Source organism: Cyrtonyx montezumae, unplaced genomic scaffold (genome assembly GCF_038088225.1).
Source record: "Cyrtonyx montezumae isolate F1298 unplaced genomic scaffold, pur_monq_1.0 scaffold_11, whole genome shotgun sequence".
Lineage (NCBI taxonomy): Eukaryota > Metazoa > Chordata > Aves > Galliformes > Odontophoridae > Cyrtonyx > Cyrtonyx montezumae.
This window is the reverse complement of record NW_027071837.1, coordinates 14,800,706-14,816,962: the sequence shown is the minus strand read 5'-3', so window position 1 is coordinate 14,816,962 and position 16,257 is coordinate 14,800,706. Positions and strand designations below refer to the sequence as shown.

The window sequence follows — 16,257 nt, the reverse complement described above, 5'->3', positions numbered from 1 at the left end:
CAGCCCTCACTGTGCCCACACCCAATGTTTGGTCTCCAGAAATGTTCTGGACTGCTGATGAATGTTGATAGGTGCCATTCTTTCTGCAGGGAGGAATTCAATGGCACCCCTTTGCTCCATCTTTACTTCCATGTCAGACGCCATTCTGTCCGACTGCCCCTCTGCTGCCACCTGTCACACAGCCACACAATGCAACGGGAAGGTTCAACCTCTACTGCTGTACCACCACCATCTGCCTCTGATGTCATGAGCCAACATCTTGAAATAGGAGGTATTGCTTTCGGAGCAGCTCTCATGCGCCTTGCTAAGCACAGCACAAAAATACTTTGCAGTTTTCTCTTATCCTGAAAGACATTTCCAGGATCTTTTGAAACTGAGAGCCTCTGTAAGCAGGGGAAAAAGTATCACTTTGCTTAGTAATAATCATCTGAGAGGACAAATTCAAAGGTGGCCTATAGCTGTGAATACATAGAGTGTTCTGGAATTGTACATCTGTACTGTCTGCTGCAGCAACAATGCAGCTTCAATATTAAACTCATATTTACATACAATATTATAATTCCAGTTCCTGACAGTTACCTCCACTACTGTACCAGTTATTCAGCACGGTACAGTAAATGGAGTGGCCACGTCATGCACACACAATTACAATAAAATCTGCTGTACAGTTTCATTTCATCTACCCTCTTTCTACACGATTCCACTTTTATTTTGTAATAATTAAAAAACAAACAACAATGTTTTCATGCTCTCGGTTTCCATAGCTGTCTAAATACATTTATCTCAATTATTTTTCAACCATTTTGTAGGACCACATTATGCCAACAAGCCAAGTAACTGCAAATGGCAGTCTCTCATCAGCTTCAGGCTTATTCAGCATCACGGCCTCAGTGAGTACATTTGCGCGTTACTTGCTTTTTCTCATCTGAGTTTTCTTGTTTTTCTCCATCTCTGAAACTACCAACACCGAGAATGTCAGAAACATTCTCTTGATCCTCCCTTTAAAAACCATATCAGGTACGTCCAATCCATCAAATCCATCCTGGACATTTTTCTGATTAGAGAATTCAGGCCACATAAGAGCTTCCTCTGTGTGCTACTCAAAAGAATTACCTAAAATCTATATAGCACAAAGCACAAAGTATGCTGGCACTAGCTTCAGGCTAAGGGTACTACTGAAAAATCATCAAATCAGGGCAAGCATGAAGAACAGCTCTGCTTTCCGAGGCTATGCACAGGGGAAGAAAGTCATAGCTGATGAGCTATCTCAGAAATGCCAGCAGCCAAATAACAACTGTTTCTGTAGATGAGGGCAGAGACACATCGGTACTACAGGCAGCTGAAGTACAATTACTTGTTCTCGTAATTTCCCACTTTTTATTAGCCAAGCTTTAAAGGACGCCAGTTTAGTACCCTGAATAGAGGCTCACAGTAAAAATGACATATGACAACACAATTACACAGCATGCTCTGCTAACCTGAACCTGTTTGCTTCTTGGAAAAATCTAACATGCAAAACAATGAAGAAAGGGAAAAGATGATTATGATCTGCTGATTGCTTTGGAGAAACACCAGAGCCTATTTTGTTTAGATCGCCTTCTGACTGCCTTATCAACTTAGCTTTTGGCAAAAAAAAAAAAAAAGGAAAAAAAAAGTCTTTGACAATGGACACTGAGGGGCTGAGGTTCCTGGCACAAGGAGCACGGCGATGCCAGCAGCCCTTCCTGAAAGATGTGTCAGGGTCTTGAGAGAGAAAAAGCACAGACAAACATACTGGGATGGTCTCACAGCTTTCTCTCAGAAAGGCAATCCACACTGTGACATTTTCCTTATGGAACTGAGAAGCCCCTGCTTGCTTAAAGGTAACAACATCCACCTGGTTCTTGCTTTTGAGATTTGGAGGAGGGAGGGAAGTGAAACCTCCCGAGAACTGAATTTGGCCTGGGCTGCACAAGAAAATCAGCATTTCAGAGGACTGCTCATGCCCCACTTACTACATATTCTTACTAGACAATGTTAAACACTTCTAATCTTTCAGAATGAAAATGTGATTCTTGGAAATTATGTGATTAACCCCCACTGACTGTCACTGAGACCTGAATGCCTTTACCTTTGAAAATGTTCTATCGCACGTTCCTCTCCCTGAGACTTTAAAGGTGCTTTTGAGAAAGGGAGCATTACCTTACAGTAATATCACATCTATGTGAATTTTAACTACCTTAAAAAAGCTTTGGAGATTAAAGACTAAAATGAAGCTCCCTAATTATAAGAGAGGGAAACTTCACAAACCTTCCTCACAGATCTCTCCTTTGTATCCAGGGACGCAGATGCAGACTCCCATGATACAGGTGCCATGGCCAAAGCAGGTCGGGTCGATACACTGCTCTTCAGGAACATCACACTCTGGTCCTTTCCACCCATTTCGACACACACAGTGACCTTTCTCATATTCTCCATTTCCACTACAGAGCACCGGGCAGGAATCTGAAGAAGGCAGATTGACGTTTTTAATATATTTACATTCTAACATAGATTAAAATTTAATGAATTTATCATTTTGAAAACAGCTTTTCTACTCTTGCCCTCCCAATCCTCCACTTGATTTGAGGACTGTGACAAGCTGAAATCTTTGAATGAGGTACTGCAGCAATGATACAGGCACCCTAGTGTCCTCAGCCTGCTTCACTACCATACCTTAACTGTGACTTGAAATGGGACATCTTGAAAGACAAATATCCCTTTCCTTGGTAGGCCTTTGCAGAGATTTTGCACAGTGATGTCTCTTTATGGCTTTCTTTAGCATTAATATTTGTTACCTGTGAAGCAAGATACTGCCTTATTCTTTCTTCTATGCAGATGTCTCACTACCAGAGTTTTTAGCTACTGCTGATCTGCACGTAAATCAGTGATGTGGAAGCTTAGTTTTACAATCCACTACCAATTTCTGATCCAATCAATCTCTTAAAACATAAAGCCAATCTAAAATATGAGAAACCATAGGAAAAACATGACATCCTCCAAACAGAATATTTGGTAGATGATGGACTTTACAGAAATTAGATCACATCATCTATTTAGCTAGTTTTCGTTCCACACGCTGGAAAGTCTATATTGGTTTAGAATTCTTTCTCACCCCTATTCAAGTTAAGATCACAGAAGCATTTGACTGACATTAGATTTTGTCTGAGCTGTCACTTTTAAATAACCATAAACACTATGTTCAACTGACCCTCTTATTAAAAAAATAAAAATCACAAATAGGTGCAGAGAGGGTTGGAGGAATCTGTTGTCTCCAAAAGTCACAACGAGAGAAGTTGCTGAGGCATCTTAGCTAAAGTACAGCATAAAAAACTTTCTATGCTTTTGCTTGTGGTGTATCTGCCATCTGTCTGAAGAAAGGAATCAAATCTCATTTAATGACTTTGAATCTTTGTAAGTTCAGCTGTCACACGCCATGATCACAATCCCTGTCCTGCACTGCAGGTTAGCTGATATGAGATTACCTTTGGCGCAATCAGGACCAAGGAATCCTGGGAAACAGTGGCAGTGCCCCGAGATGCATTCTCCATTGCCATTGCAATTAGTAGAGCAGTCATCCAGGACTTCTATTTATTGGGAGCGTCATGCACAAAGGAAAACACAAATCAGTTGAATTTGAAATGCATGGCATCTTCACCCCACTCTGTGGGACACATCTCAACATATAAATAGGTGAGGAAGCAGTAAAAGGCCCATTTCCATTCATGGGAAGAATAAAACAAAATTCCTGCTCAAGCAGATTACAAATATTAGATTTTGTCTTGACAGCTTTGAGATAATAAGTGCATCATTCATATTACACCAGAAAGCTTTTAAAGTAAGTGTTCATGTAAAATTTACCACCATTAAAAGCACTGCAAGAACCAAAGTATTTGTGGAGAAATGTTCGCTTTAAACACTTTCTTTTATTGCTGAAGTAATTTGTTGGAAACTTGTCTATAGAGTGCACCATCTACCATGGTGCTCATTTGAAGCATGTGAATTGCATTCTTTGGGGGAAGGTGGCATTTTTACTTCTACACAAGATGAAAAAACATCTTTCATAAAGAGATAAAACTCAAGGCCTTTATAGGCCTAACAACAAGATTTGAAGGAAAGCCTTTAGGTCTAATCTTAAACTCCTGCACGCTTCATCATACAGCTTGGGATAGGAAACCACTTAACCTGACACGTCTTGGGGCTGGCTTATGTCTTTACATTTGCTAGCTGTCCTTAATCTACACTGAATTTCCTATGGGATTTCAGTGGATTCAATGATTTAGATGCATTTCATCTGAAGAATGTGAAACAAATGTAAGGCTAAGATGCTCCCAAGATGGGTTATAAGCATATCCTACCACTAAAATCAGTAACTGAAGTAAGTTTATTTTTGTCTTATTTATGGACAAAGAATTCTTGGACAGACAAGAATTGGTTCCTTGTGAAAACTTGTACTGATACTGAAAAACATTCATTTCCTTTCAGGCTATCACTTTATACTACAAAACGGACATTTGATATGTAACTGCTCATCAGATATGTACAACTTAGACACGGGTATCTGTTTCAAGGTCAAGAAACCAGCTTTCTTTTTTTTTTCATAAACAAGGGCGTTTTTTTGCACATACACAGCACATTATTAATTTTTACATAGTACTGTTCATTCTCAACTGCTCCTGCTCTGTGTGTATACTTGCCTGTTTTCTCAGTTTCCTAGAATCACATGATAAAGGATCACTACATTGACTTGAAGTGAAGAATTGACTGTTTGAACAGTTAATTCCCTGGGACACAACGTCCAGTTTAGGTTGGCCTTTATTCAGTGTATGGAATTACTGGAGGCATGACAGATTTTGCAAGCAAATTACACTCCGCCCCTCTCCCCTCCAAGGGAAACTCAGATCACAGCTTTAGTTAATGTGTCAGCAAAATCAATTTTGTACAAAACTGACATCCAGCAACTGAAAAGGCTTCCTAAATGGATGCTCAAGAGGAGGCCAAGAGTGCCTCGTGCAGCCAGCAGTGACATACAGCAGAGATGCGTGCCAGCTCTCACCCCGTCCCGATTGATTGTTTTGTCAGTAAAGTGGTAAAACATGACTCAACCCCCAGACACTCCCCAGTGTCTGTGAGAAGGAGCATGGCTCAAGGATCACAAGATGATTAGATTTTTTTTTCATTACTCCTTCTTCTCTACCCTCTGCTTCCCCCCCCAAAACCAAAAAAACAACAACCAAGAACCACAGTAGAAAGAAAAGTGTAAGAAGATATACATGCTGTGAAACCACAATAGCTAGCAGTATTTTCAAATCCATCAGCAGTAGATTCTTGCAGCATGAAGCCTCATTTCCCCCCCTGTCCTTTCTGCTCACTTGCTTCTCACAGCTATTTCTCAGGCTCGTGGACTCCTGTCCACCCTATGGCCCCCACTGCTCCCCTCCGTAAGACCCAGCCTGTTCTGCCTATTGGCCAGAGAAGGGATAAGCACCTTCTTCCTCACCAAATATAATGGAAAATGAACTGCAGCATTCAATTGCATCTACATATATAGATATATATATATTTTTTGTGATTATATGCTACTTAATGATGAAATACTGTTTAGACTGCCCTGTATAAACACTGCTGTGCTACAGTAGAAATAAACAAAGAGACAGATATTTGGATTCTGATCTGGACTGGAGTTTGGCCAGGTTTTATGCTCCTCGTAGAGCATCTGTGAGCATGCCTCATAAATGGCTTGAGAATTATTTTCTCACATAACATTGAACAACGGTATTTTTTCCCAGTAGTAAGAGATTCACATTTCTCCACAAAGCAAATATGAACTTTTAAACATAAAAAAAAACCTCATTGCATTTGTATCTGAATTTTGAAATAATTTCCCTGTAAGTTCTTCACCAATCTTGGTATTTGAATCATACAGTCCTGCTCCACAAGGTGTTTACCATCAAGTAAAAATAGCATCCAATTGTTCTGAAGAGCAGATGGCATGTCCATTGCTAGTAAAGACATCTTGCTAAACATATGGCAGAACAGGTTAACTAAAGGGCAAAGTGGTTAAAGTCTTACAGCAAATCGAGGCACTCATAAATATACACTTCACCTGAAATGAAATTCCAAACAAACCCTATGTGCGAGCACTGCTCTGCAACAACACTGAGAGTTGCAAACGTCTGCCCACCTTTATTTATTAAGGAGGCAACAGGGATTTCACCTCCCACCAGGACAGTGTCTCCTCTATTTGCCTTTGAGTTCCAAAGAAAACGGTGCAGTTGAATAATTGTATAAAACAACAGCAAAAATCCATCAAACAACAGCAATCAAATCCACAAAAGCAGCCTTTTTAGATTTTCTAACTGATTAAAACACAAACATTAAGGCATGGATAATTTTTGTAGGATTTATGGTTCCTGTGTAAATAGATAGAGTAGACGTATTCTCTTTCTGCTTTGAGCAAGATAACACCAGAAATTACTCATCCATTTAAGCTATCACATAAAAGTTTTAAAACACACGACAACTTCACACATAATTAATTTGTTAACACTCATCTTTAATAAACAAATGTTCCCATTTGCCTAATATCAGCATAAATATGAAGTTACTTAAATATGTGGTTAATTAAACAGAGCTGAAATAAAACATTTTTAAGAGAATATTTAAGAGAAGCTGGGATCAACAATCTATTTTCAAATGCAGCTTTCCAGTGCAGTAATCACTCTAACAATTTTACTGTCATTGCTCTTACCAATTGCCGTGGTCAGCACAAGCACTTGCTCCACTTTCTTTCCGTCATTGTAAAACGCCATATGCCAAGCACCTTGATCCATGTACTCAATGAAGCCTGTCTCTTGTAGAGAAGTTAAGATCAGATTCCTGGGAGCTTGCTGAGGCTCCTCTGAGTTTTTTGGTTCCTGCTTAATTAACTGCTTTCCATCCATCAATTTTACAAAATCAAACTGAAATAATAATGAGGAACAATTAACCACATAGTAAATTTTTATGGAATCTGCTCTCCATGTCTAAGTTGAACAGCATCAAGCAGCTGAAATCTCAAGAGGAATTGCCTGGCTGACAAAGTGTTCATCAGTGTGGACAGTTGTTGCATAACTACTGCATCAGTAGCATCAGTTCTTCAATTCAGAAATAAGTATTATGGTAGGTCAGAAATATGGCACCAAACTTGCTGACTGCTACGGCAGAGTAAATTCAGACTTGCCGCACTAAATGTAGCAGACTAATTTCAATATCACATCCCTTTCATGGGAATAATTTCAAAATTCCCAAGCTGTAATGCTTAGACCATGTAGTGGCTCATCTCAAATGCAAAAAACAGATAAAATATGCTATTCTATACCAAATGTTTAAATATCTGTACCTTAATATCGATATCAAAAGCTACTTCTACATTTTGTTTCTGATTAATTTAGTTAATGCCAATAATTGACCATTATGTGACATGAAAACAATACTTAATTGAGTTGATTCGAACAAGTGATTTTCAATAAAGTTCAAGTTCAGCACAATTAAAAGACCACCTTCAATTAAAGCCAATGACAGCTCAGATCTCTTATTTCGAAGATAGAACCTCATGTAAATTGTTTTTGAGGTTAGGCTAGATGACCCCCACAGAATCACACAATTGCAGGGCTCGGAAGGGACCTCTGAAGATCCCTCTGTCCAACCCCCTACTAAAGTAGCTCCCCGCAGCAGGTGACACAGGAAAATGTCTAGGCAGTTGGAGCATCTCCCAAAAAGGAGATACCACCAGCTCTCTGGGCAGTTTCAGTAACAAAATTCTTCCTCATGTTCTTGCTGAACTTCCTGTGTTCCAGATTTTGCCTACTGCCCCTTGTCCTGTCGTTTCTAAACAATCTTCCTGTGATTCTGCATCTAAGCTTATCACATACAGTGCAATCCTGATATCAGACAGCAGAAAAGTCTATTATCATCTGTTGAAATGATAGCTTCACATGCCAAATGCATTAAGGAAAAAAAAAATAGCTGAATGTAACCAGCAATATTACACATTCTTTTTGCTGAGATAGCCCTTCTCCTGCAAATCCCTAGTAGAAAATGCTTAGAAATAATATTTGTATCAGAAACTAGAATTATAAACAGTTTTTCTTCCCCCTACTTACTCTGACTGTAGTCTGTTTGTTTTGATGAATATCTAAAAAGACTAAAGAATTTTCAAATAAACTGGTATTTCACACCTCTATCCTAAGAGAAGATGCTGGATCTACACAGTGTGCACCTGTCCAGATCCCCACGGAGATATGGCAGTGGTCAGAACTGCTGACCTTGTTGATACAGCACTGCCTCTCCATTTGGATGTGCGTGTTGAGAGGGTTCAGCTAAACCTCGGTAAAGAACGGGATGAACTCAATGCTTTGGTTACAGTCAGTTCCTTCCTTCCTCCCTGCTTTGCAAGTGCACTGAGAACACCAGCATCCATTGCTCTTTGAAACCGTAATGCATGGTAACATCACTAGTAATTACCTGAGTGTGAGTGGGTGGAATGTTTCTTCTGCCATAAATTCCTAGCAGAGAATCCTTTGCCAGTGAAATGTTAAATTTCAGGTACACGGGGTGATGGATGGTGATTTGAAAGCGCCAGAATAAGCCGGGTGGGATGGTCTGCATAACTTGTGCTCCAATCTCGACTTCTCCTGTGTCTATGGCCCGTCCCTTCTGGAACACTAATTTTCCAGAAACAAAGAAAACAATCAGTTGCATATTCATAGGGGGTGAAGATACCACATCAGGTATAGCAAGTAACATCTACACTGAGGACATTTCACTGAAATCACTGCATTTTCCGTTCAGCTAGATGAAAAACAGGGATAAACCTGTGTGCCGTACTTGCCATGATAGATGTCACAGCATGTTTTTGCCCTGGAAATCCTGGAATGCTTTAGTGGCTGCAAAAAGGTATCGGTGCTGCTGCAGGAACCATGGCCTTTACGTCTGTCTGTCAGCTGTGCAAACAGAACTCATTCGACAGAGCACGGAGAGCAGCAGGGCTGCTTCCTCTGGCACGGCGCTCCGGCTGCTGCTGGGCGGGCACTGCACAAGCTGCACAAATGGACACCGGTGCACAGAGCAAAGCCATCAAGCTGCTAGGTCACAGCCCATGTCCAAGCCTGGATTTAAGCACCATTCCTAACAATTGCATTACGGCAGTGATAATCTAGTCCTAGAGAAATAAGGAACATCTGTTTTTGCTCAGACTTTCTGCACAAAAGCATAGCAGGGGCATAAGGACGTGGACAGGCAATCTAAAGAGAAAACTGGCATCATTTTGTACAGCCTAACAGTAAATTTGCAGACATCTACAGTAGGTAACTTCACGGGTCTGAGAGAACTGAAATAGAAAGGGAAATGGAATGTGCAAAGAAGCCATTGCCAAACTAACACAGAGCTGGCTTGCTTTGCTGCTGTGTATCATCATCTTTGTCTATTTTAGTGCCTGCCTGTGATCAGCATCCTGACCTGCTGCAAGCCACAGAGCTGGTCTTGCTAACATCCGAGCTAACTCCACTGGAAGTTTTGCAAAATCTCAAGCTCATTTGTAAACTTCCTCTCAAGTAGAAAACGAGACAGTGTGTTACAATGGAGAAGGAACCAAGAGGTCATATTCAGCAGCCATATCTACTTCCGTGCCATTTCAATCCAAGGTGAAGGATAAAGAAGAGCAATCAATGGGACTGGATCTCCACATTTTACATTAACACATAGGAATATCAAACACAACATAACGTACATGAAATGGTGTAAACTGTCCTTGGAAATGAAAATAGCAGTAGTGAAGCTAGGGCCAGATTCTACCTAAACATTTTAATAACAACGATCCTCGGTGGGATCTTTCACTGGGTTTAACCAGTGTAGGAAGTACTTAGCATTCTTAATGAATAGAGATTTAATTTACAAGGCAGGAGCAATCCTCAGGGTACTGGATCTTCCAGTTTATGGCTGCTTTGTGTCACCAGGAACCAAAGCACAGCAAGAACGAGGAGCTGACTTTTAACACCTTGCTGCATAAAAGCACAACAGAAATTGTTTTCTAATACTCTAAAAATATACCTGTTACTTTGCAAGCTAAAAAATTTCCAAATCCCTCCTTTAGCAGTGTTCAAGGTGAGAATTTCTTTTTCAACTTCTTTAGTGAAAAATGTCTTGTATGTTGAGTTTTGAGCAGAGATTTAAATGTCTAGTGCAGCTGGGCAAAGAAAGCAGGTCCCTCCCCCTCCAGCCCATACATTAGATCCCACTTGGCTGATGTAAATTTAAAAACCCTTTTCCCCATTTCCAGTACTCCAGAGATATTAAATCTTAATGATTCTTTGCAAGCAATTACCTTGGGTTAAGTAAAACACTAAGGAACTTTTTGGTGATATTGACACATGGTAATTAATGTGATTCAATTACAAGATGGTAGAGCACTAAGTAAAAAGTCAAGGATACAGTATCATTTTTGAAGTTAATGGCATTATTGGTCCATTTTCAAGGTCTTTTAAAATACAGTAACTGCTTTTGAGTTTGTTGAAGCGAGGCAGCCTGCCTCCTGGTTGAAAATGAAATGCATAAGGCCTTTACTTACTTAGGGCATAGGCATCCTTTGAGAAAGTATTTTCACTAATTGGTGTCATCAAATTATGCTGCATAGCAGTGAGTGTTGCTAGGCTCAAAACAACACTTCTCTGAGAAGTCCTTCCAGGTTCAGATGAAAATGTTGTTTTAGTAACAATTTTTTTATAATTAAAAAAACTACCAACCAACAACTTTCATGTACTTGGATTTTATTATTGCATTTTTTAAAACATGTGCATGCTGTTGTTGACTATGCTAAAATGAAAAAAATACATGTTATCTACTACTGACTGAAAGTAGCACCAGCAGCACCCCCACCTTTCCAACACTATTTTTTCAGATAACCACACAGCATGAGAAGGACTGTGAGCACCACGGCTGAAGTGCATTTTCATATTCACTGAACCACTGTGCTCCCCTCTACTGAAAAAATAATTGAGCTCTGTTTCTATGCTTAACTGAATGAAGCAAGTATTTGGCCAAAGAAATAAAGCATCTGGAGACATGCTGTTCACTGAGAGTCCTCAAATGCTTTCTTACACTTTCTGGTAGAGTCTTAGGTAAGCTTCCAAAATTACAGTGCTGCAATACAATTTCTGCATTTGTTCTAAAAGCTTCTTTCTCATAACAACATTTTCCCTAAGACAAAACATCACTTAATTACCTATGTTCAATTCCTAGTACTGCTCCCTATCTTACAAACTGGCGTTAATTCTTCCCCATTCTTTGTAAGCACACTTTTCTCTACAATTCTAAAATAGAAGATAGACTCCTAATCACAGGTTTCTTTTGACTTCAAGAAAGTAAAACTCTAAACAGCATGGTGCCAATTACCTTCACAAGAAAGAACCCATATGCTGATTATTACTGATCCTGAAACAATCAATCTCCTTGTACTCCCCTGGTAAATACCAGCATCAATAGGATGTCTGAGTTTTTAATCACATTGCCACATATTAAAATGTTAACTCATAGCCATGGGTCACTGTTTTATAAAATGACTTATTAAAGAAATCTGACTTGCTGGTTTGTAAATTTGATTTTCAGTAGAAGATTAGTTAAAATATATGCTTTCAAGGTCTGGTAAAGCATCTTGTGTTGTTGCACAGAGTTGGTAAAATAGGAAGTCACCATATCTGACAACACTTGTTTATCATTGTGAAATCACATTAGAGGCTTCAAGAGGCTTCAAGGCAAAGTATCAACTTTGTATGGTACACTGTTGAAGTGAGAGGAGTTCCCTGTTTCCAGTCCTCCTTCCAAGACATCAATGTAGAGTATTTGGCACAAGTACTGAGTATAAAATTACTGATAAAGAGGAAAGAAAGCAAGCTATCAGAAAGTAGCCACAACTAAACGACGCTCAGTGCTTTGCACTGAGTCCACATGGCTATTCGTGTGTATTCTCAAGTTTATATTCCTCCTAGCATAGCCTGGATTACAGGTTACCCAAGGGGTGGAAGACAACAAGATGGACAACAGTCTAGCTGTGTTCATGGCTGATCTCATAAAGTGCCAGATAAGCCCTTGGAGAAGTGGCTCTCCACGCTTTAATGTTTTGGGAGAATTAGGATCACTTGGGACAAGGGACTGCTATTCATTTATTTACACTACTACACTGTGTTCTCTGTTGACTCATTTGAGTCACTTCTCTGTCCTCAAATATCTAATTTCTAGGATCATCTTTTGATGTTTTTCCTATACCTTCTCCTGTGGAAGCCAAGGGATGGGCTTTTATTAAATCTGTAATATATTGACAAAATGATTTAATGCACTTTAGAAGAACTATTTGAGACATCTTAGACATTTTCCATGGTGCATCAGGACAAACATACAAAAGCACATGGAACGTTTACTGTAATTCACTGTCAATCCATTCTAAGAGAAGAGATAATGGATAACAATATCATTGCCTCCTCATATATATTTCTGCTGTTCATTTATCTAACATGATCTCTATCCAGCTGTGCCACATTGATTTGTAAGACTATTGATGTGAGATGCAATCTTCCTTCTGGAAGGAGTGGTACTACCCTGTCCCAGCTTGTCTCATATTTAGAATCATATCTCTTACCTTGCAGACACAGAATCAGAACACTGCTCTGCTACAAATGCTGGAAATTCTGGAAATCTCCCATCACTGCAGAACTCTTAGTACAGTTTTACTTTCTGTCTGACAACTGGAAGACTAGTGTTAACATTTTATTTTTATTCACTTCGATCTAATCCGTGTGATTTAACAACTTTTTCTGACTGTTATAAAAAGCAATGAGAGCAATATCTGCTTCTTAGAGTCAGAAAGCATCATCTTATTATTATGTGGTGGTCAGTGGGAAATATGGGTCAGGGATTCTAGCTAATATCTGGGTAGGTGAGCTGACAATGCTGAATTAGAAAACTTGAGATAAAGGAATTACGCAGCCTCTCAGCAGCTCTGCTCTGTTTTACATCACTGGCTGCACAGTCAACCCCTTTCCCGTGCCAGCTCCGGCACTTCTCTGCCCCTTCAGAACAGCTGGTTTAGTATCTAAAATGACTGTACAAGACTATTCACCACAGCACCAAAGCTATTTTCTGCCACAACAGTACGCTGAGGTGCTTCACCCAGGACAATTACTGCAGTAGGCATGGGGCTGCAGAGAGCGGTGCTGTGGGTCCATCTCCCCGCTGCCAAATTGGCTCGGGCATTTTGTGAAACCCCAGGAGGTTCCTGCATGCTGATTCAGTGTGACTGGTTAAGGCAGGATGTGACAGGATGCTGTATTTTAGTTTATGCCTTCAAGAACCGGATGCCTCTAAAGGCATTAGGATTCCTGCCCTTCTGCGTATTCTGAACTGTCAGCACAAAGATTTTCACGTGGCTAAGACTGGCTTTGGTCTGCGAGACATGGGCACAGCTACGAGCCCTCAGCGCAGTGAAGGGACACAGCACTCTTACCTCTCATCTCTAACAACAGAAGCCAAGCTCTCTAACCTCTCACAAAAGAAAGGCAATTATTTTGCTATTGAACATTACCTCCTTAATGACTTGGGTCAGTTGCTAATTTCAGTGAGATTTCTGCTAAAGCAAACAAACTGAGGATGGGATTCTGCTATCTATTTTAAAATTGTTCTAGAGAAGCTAAAACCTGAGTTCAAAACTGTCAAACTGTAGAAAATAGGGAAAGAGAAGCACAGTGATGCTTACATATTCCTCACCTGTCTGCTCCTTCACACATACCTTTTTTTTCCGTTTTATCAGAAACTTTTCCTCCGATCGGTGAGTAAGTGGTATCTGTGGATTCTGCTCCTTTATTTCCTTTGCTAACTCCATTTTCATACAGCTGCCCTTCCACAGGCTGTAGCTGCCAGGTTAAACCGAACAAGTGTACTGCTGCAAAAAAATGAAGACCAATTAATTGATGTCTAAGCTACAGCACCTTCAGTCACATAAAGAAAGAACGCTATGACCCAGTTTCTGCTAAGTCAAGTATTATTTAGTTCTGTTAGTGGTAAATCAGAATTTTGAGGGTTCTAATGAGCAATTTACTATTTTACCTTAAAACTCAACATTTAATTAGTTTCCACACTTTCTTTTGGACCTCAGCCAGGTCAAGGTGATGAATTTCTACAGCAATTAATGGAAGGAAATACACGCAATTAAAAGAATAACAGTTGAATGCCTCAAATATTGTGTGACAGATTGTAATGCTTCTTCGGAGCTGTCCCTCTGCTTTCAACCGCCACAGAGCTCAGAGTTTGTCAGATTAAAGCACGGCCACTAAGCAGCTTCTCACCTTCCCAACCCAGCTCTAGGTGAAACTTGTGCCCACCACATTCTCAAACCTTTTCAATTAGATCAGTTTGAGCTGACTTCAACAACTTGCCCTAGAATTACCCTGCAGATAAAAAAAAGCCAGGCTTTGGGAAAAAAAATATACTGTGTTATTTTGTAACACAGCAACGGAAATACATTTTTATTTATGTATGCACTGGGAAATCCACACATTCTTTTATGAACTTATCTCCATTCACAGGGTCCGCTTACTCCATTAAGGCTACAAAGTCATTCATTTTTTTCTGCTTTCTTCTCAGTTCTTTCTAATTTGAGGTAGAGAAGAATGGTAGGGAAAAAAATAACAAACAACACAACAAGAGAGGACCTTATTTTAAGCATACTATGATAGTGCTGCAGTCATTTGAGACAATTACCTCAGTCTTACTCGTACAGGCATATTCTTCCGAGGAAGATGTTGCCTTAGCATTGAAGTAACTCAGCAGGGAGCACTGATGACCCACTAAAATATGGATTGAAGATACTCCCCACAGAGGAGCTGAAATCATCACAAAAGGAGCAAAACTTGAGAAACAGGCTCTTTAGCCACGTGTAGCCTTTTGCACTGAGTAGGATCTGCCCACAGTGGGAGCCTAAAAGTCACCATGTCTGCCTTTCCTGCATCAGTTAGGAACCTCAGAGGCTCTCAAGAGAAGTGAGAGGGATCTAGAATGAAGCCTCACTTTCGGAAAACACATTGTTTTTCTCTGTATTGGATATATCTTAAGAGAAATGGAAATTTCAGTATAGGAAGCTTCTCTATTTTCTACATGTTTGCTCACAAGTGTATCCCTTGCCTACTTCAAAGTTAGACTAGATAGACTAGCAAAAAAATCCACATGCCTCCAATGGGTTCCTGGTGAAGGCTCGTCAAAACTACAACTGGAATGCAAAGGTGTCAGTCTACAATCACTAATTCCAGATTTGTGCACTCCTGGAACACCCAGCACAGACACATGATCTGAATCAAGCAAATGACAGCGCTTCTATCAAATTAGGGAGGTGACACAGCTGGAGTACATGCAATGCTCCTATTTTTATGCTTCAAGCTGAGTGACCCAACTCTCACTGATTTCTAGAACCACTGCATCAGCACCAGGTCTGGGCTCTGAAAACACAGCACTGGACTGAAAATTCCCACGCCCCAGAAGAGGAGCTAGAGGCTTTCCCCAGTGTTAGTGGAGACATCTCGAGCCTGAGACCTGCCTGACTGCTTCACATTCCATGGATTTGAAACTGCCAAGGGACCGTGCTTACACTTTGAAAAGGGGCTTGCAGTCAGATCACATAGACCTAAGCTCTGATTCTTGAGCTTATTAATGCAAGACAGATTACTTCTACTTACAGAAGGTACAATAAAAATCAGTATGCCTTGATATCTCCAGAGCAGGCAGCACTGGCTCCTGGCTTGAGCTTCTGGGCATTATTATGATTTAAAGAGTTAATAACAAGAGAAAGGAACAAAGTGCAATGGGACTGATAACTAATGAATATACATTTCTTTATACTAATGCAAATAATTATATGAGCACTTGAAACAGATCAACACCAGACGCAAAACATAACTGCAATGACATCAATAAGTTTTTAGTGGCTATACAATCATGAACATAGTCTAGTTGCTTTCTTATGCTATTTCCATTTTTGCTATTATTCATTTCCTAAGACAGTATTTGCATGTGTTGCAGAGGGTACATCACCGAAGCAAGGACTGAATATGTAATGCATATTTTTCCTTATTGTATGTCTTTCCCAGATTACACACACTATGCATTTTGTCATCCATTTGCACCAATTCAGAGTTTGCTTGCTCAGTCTTCCCTTCAGGC

At 40.0% G+C, this 16,257-nt stretch overlaps 1 protein-coding gene across 1 annotated transcript in view; it reads right to left on the bottom strand.

The window, feature by feature from the left end:
• TENM1 (teneurin transmembrane protein 1) overlaps positions 1–16,257 on the bottom strand; it is a 302,504-nt gene that overhangs the window by 105,729 nt on the left and 180,518 nt on the right. Inside the window, exons 6-11 of the mRNA XM_065729661.1 lie at positions 13,860–13,987; positions 11,299–11,308; positions 8,524–8,723; positions 6,770–6,980; positions 3,504–3,605; positions 2,290–2,484 (exon numbers count right to left, since the gene is read on the bottom strand). Of these exons, the coding sequence (XP_065585733.1) occupies positions 2,290–2,484; positions 3,504–3,605; positions 6,770–6,980; positions 8,524–8,723; positions 11,299–11,308; positions 13,860–13,987 (846 nt within the window). The remainder of the gene's footprint in view (positions 1–2,289; positions 2,485–3,503; positions 3,606–6,769; positions 6,981–8,523; positions 8,724–11,298; positions 11,309–13,859; positions 13,988–16,257) is intronic.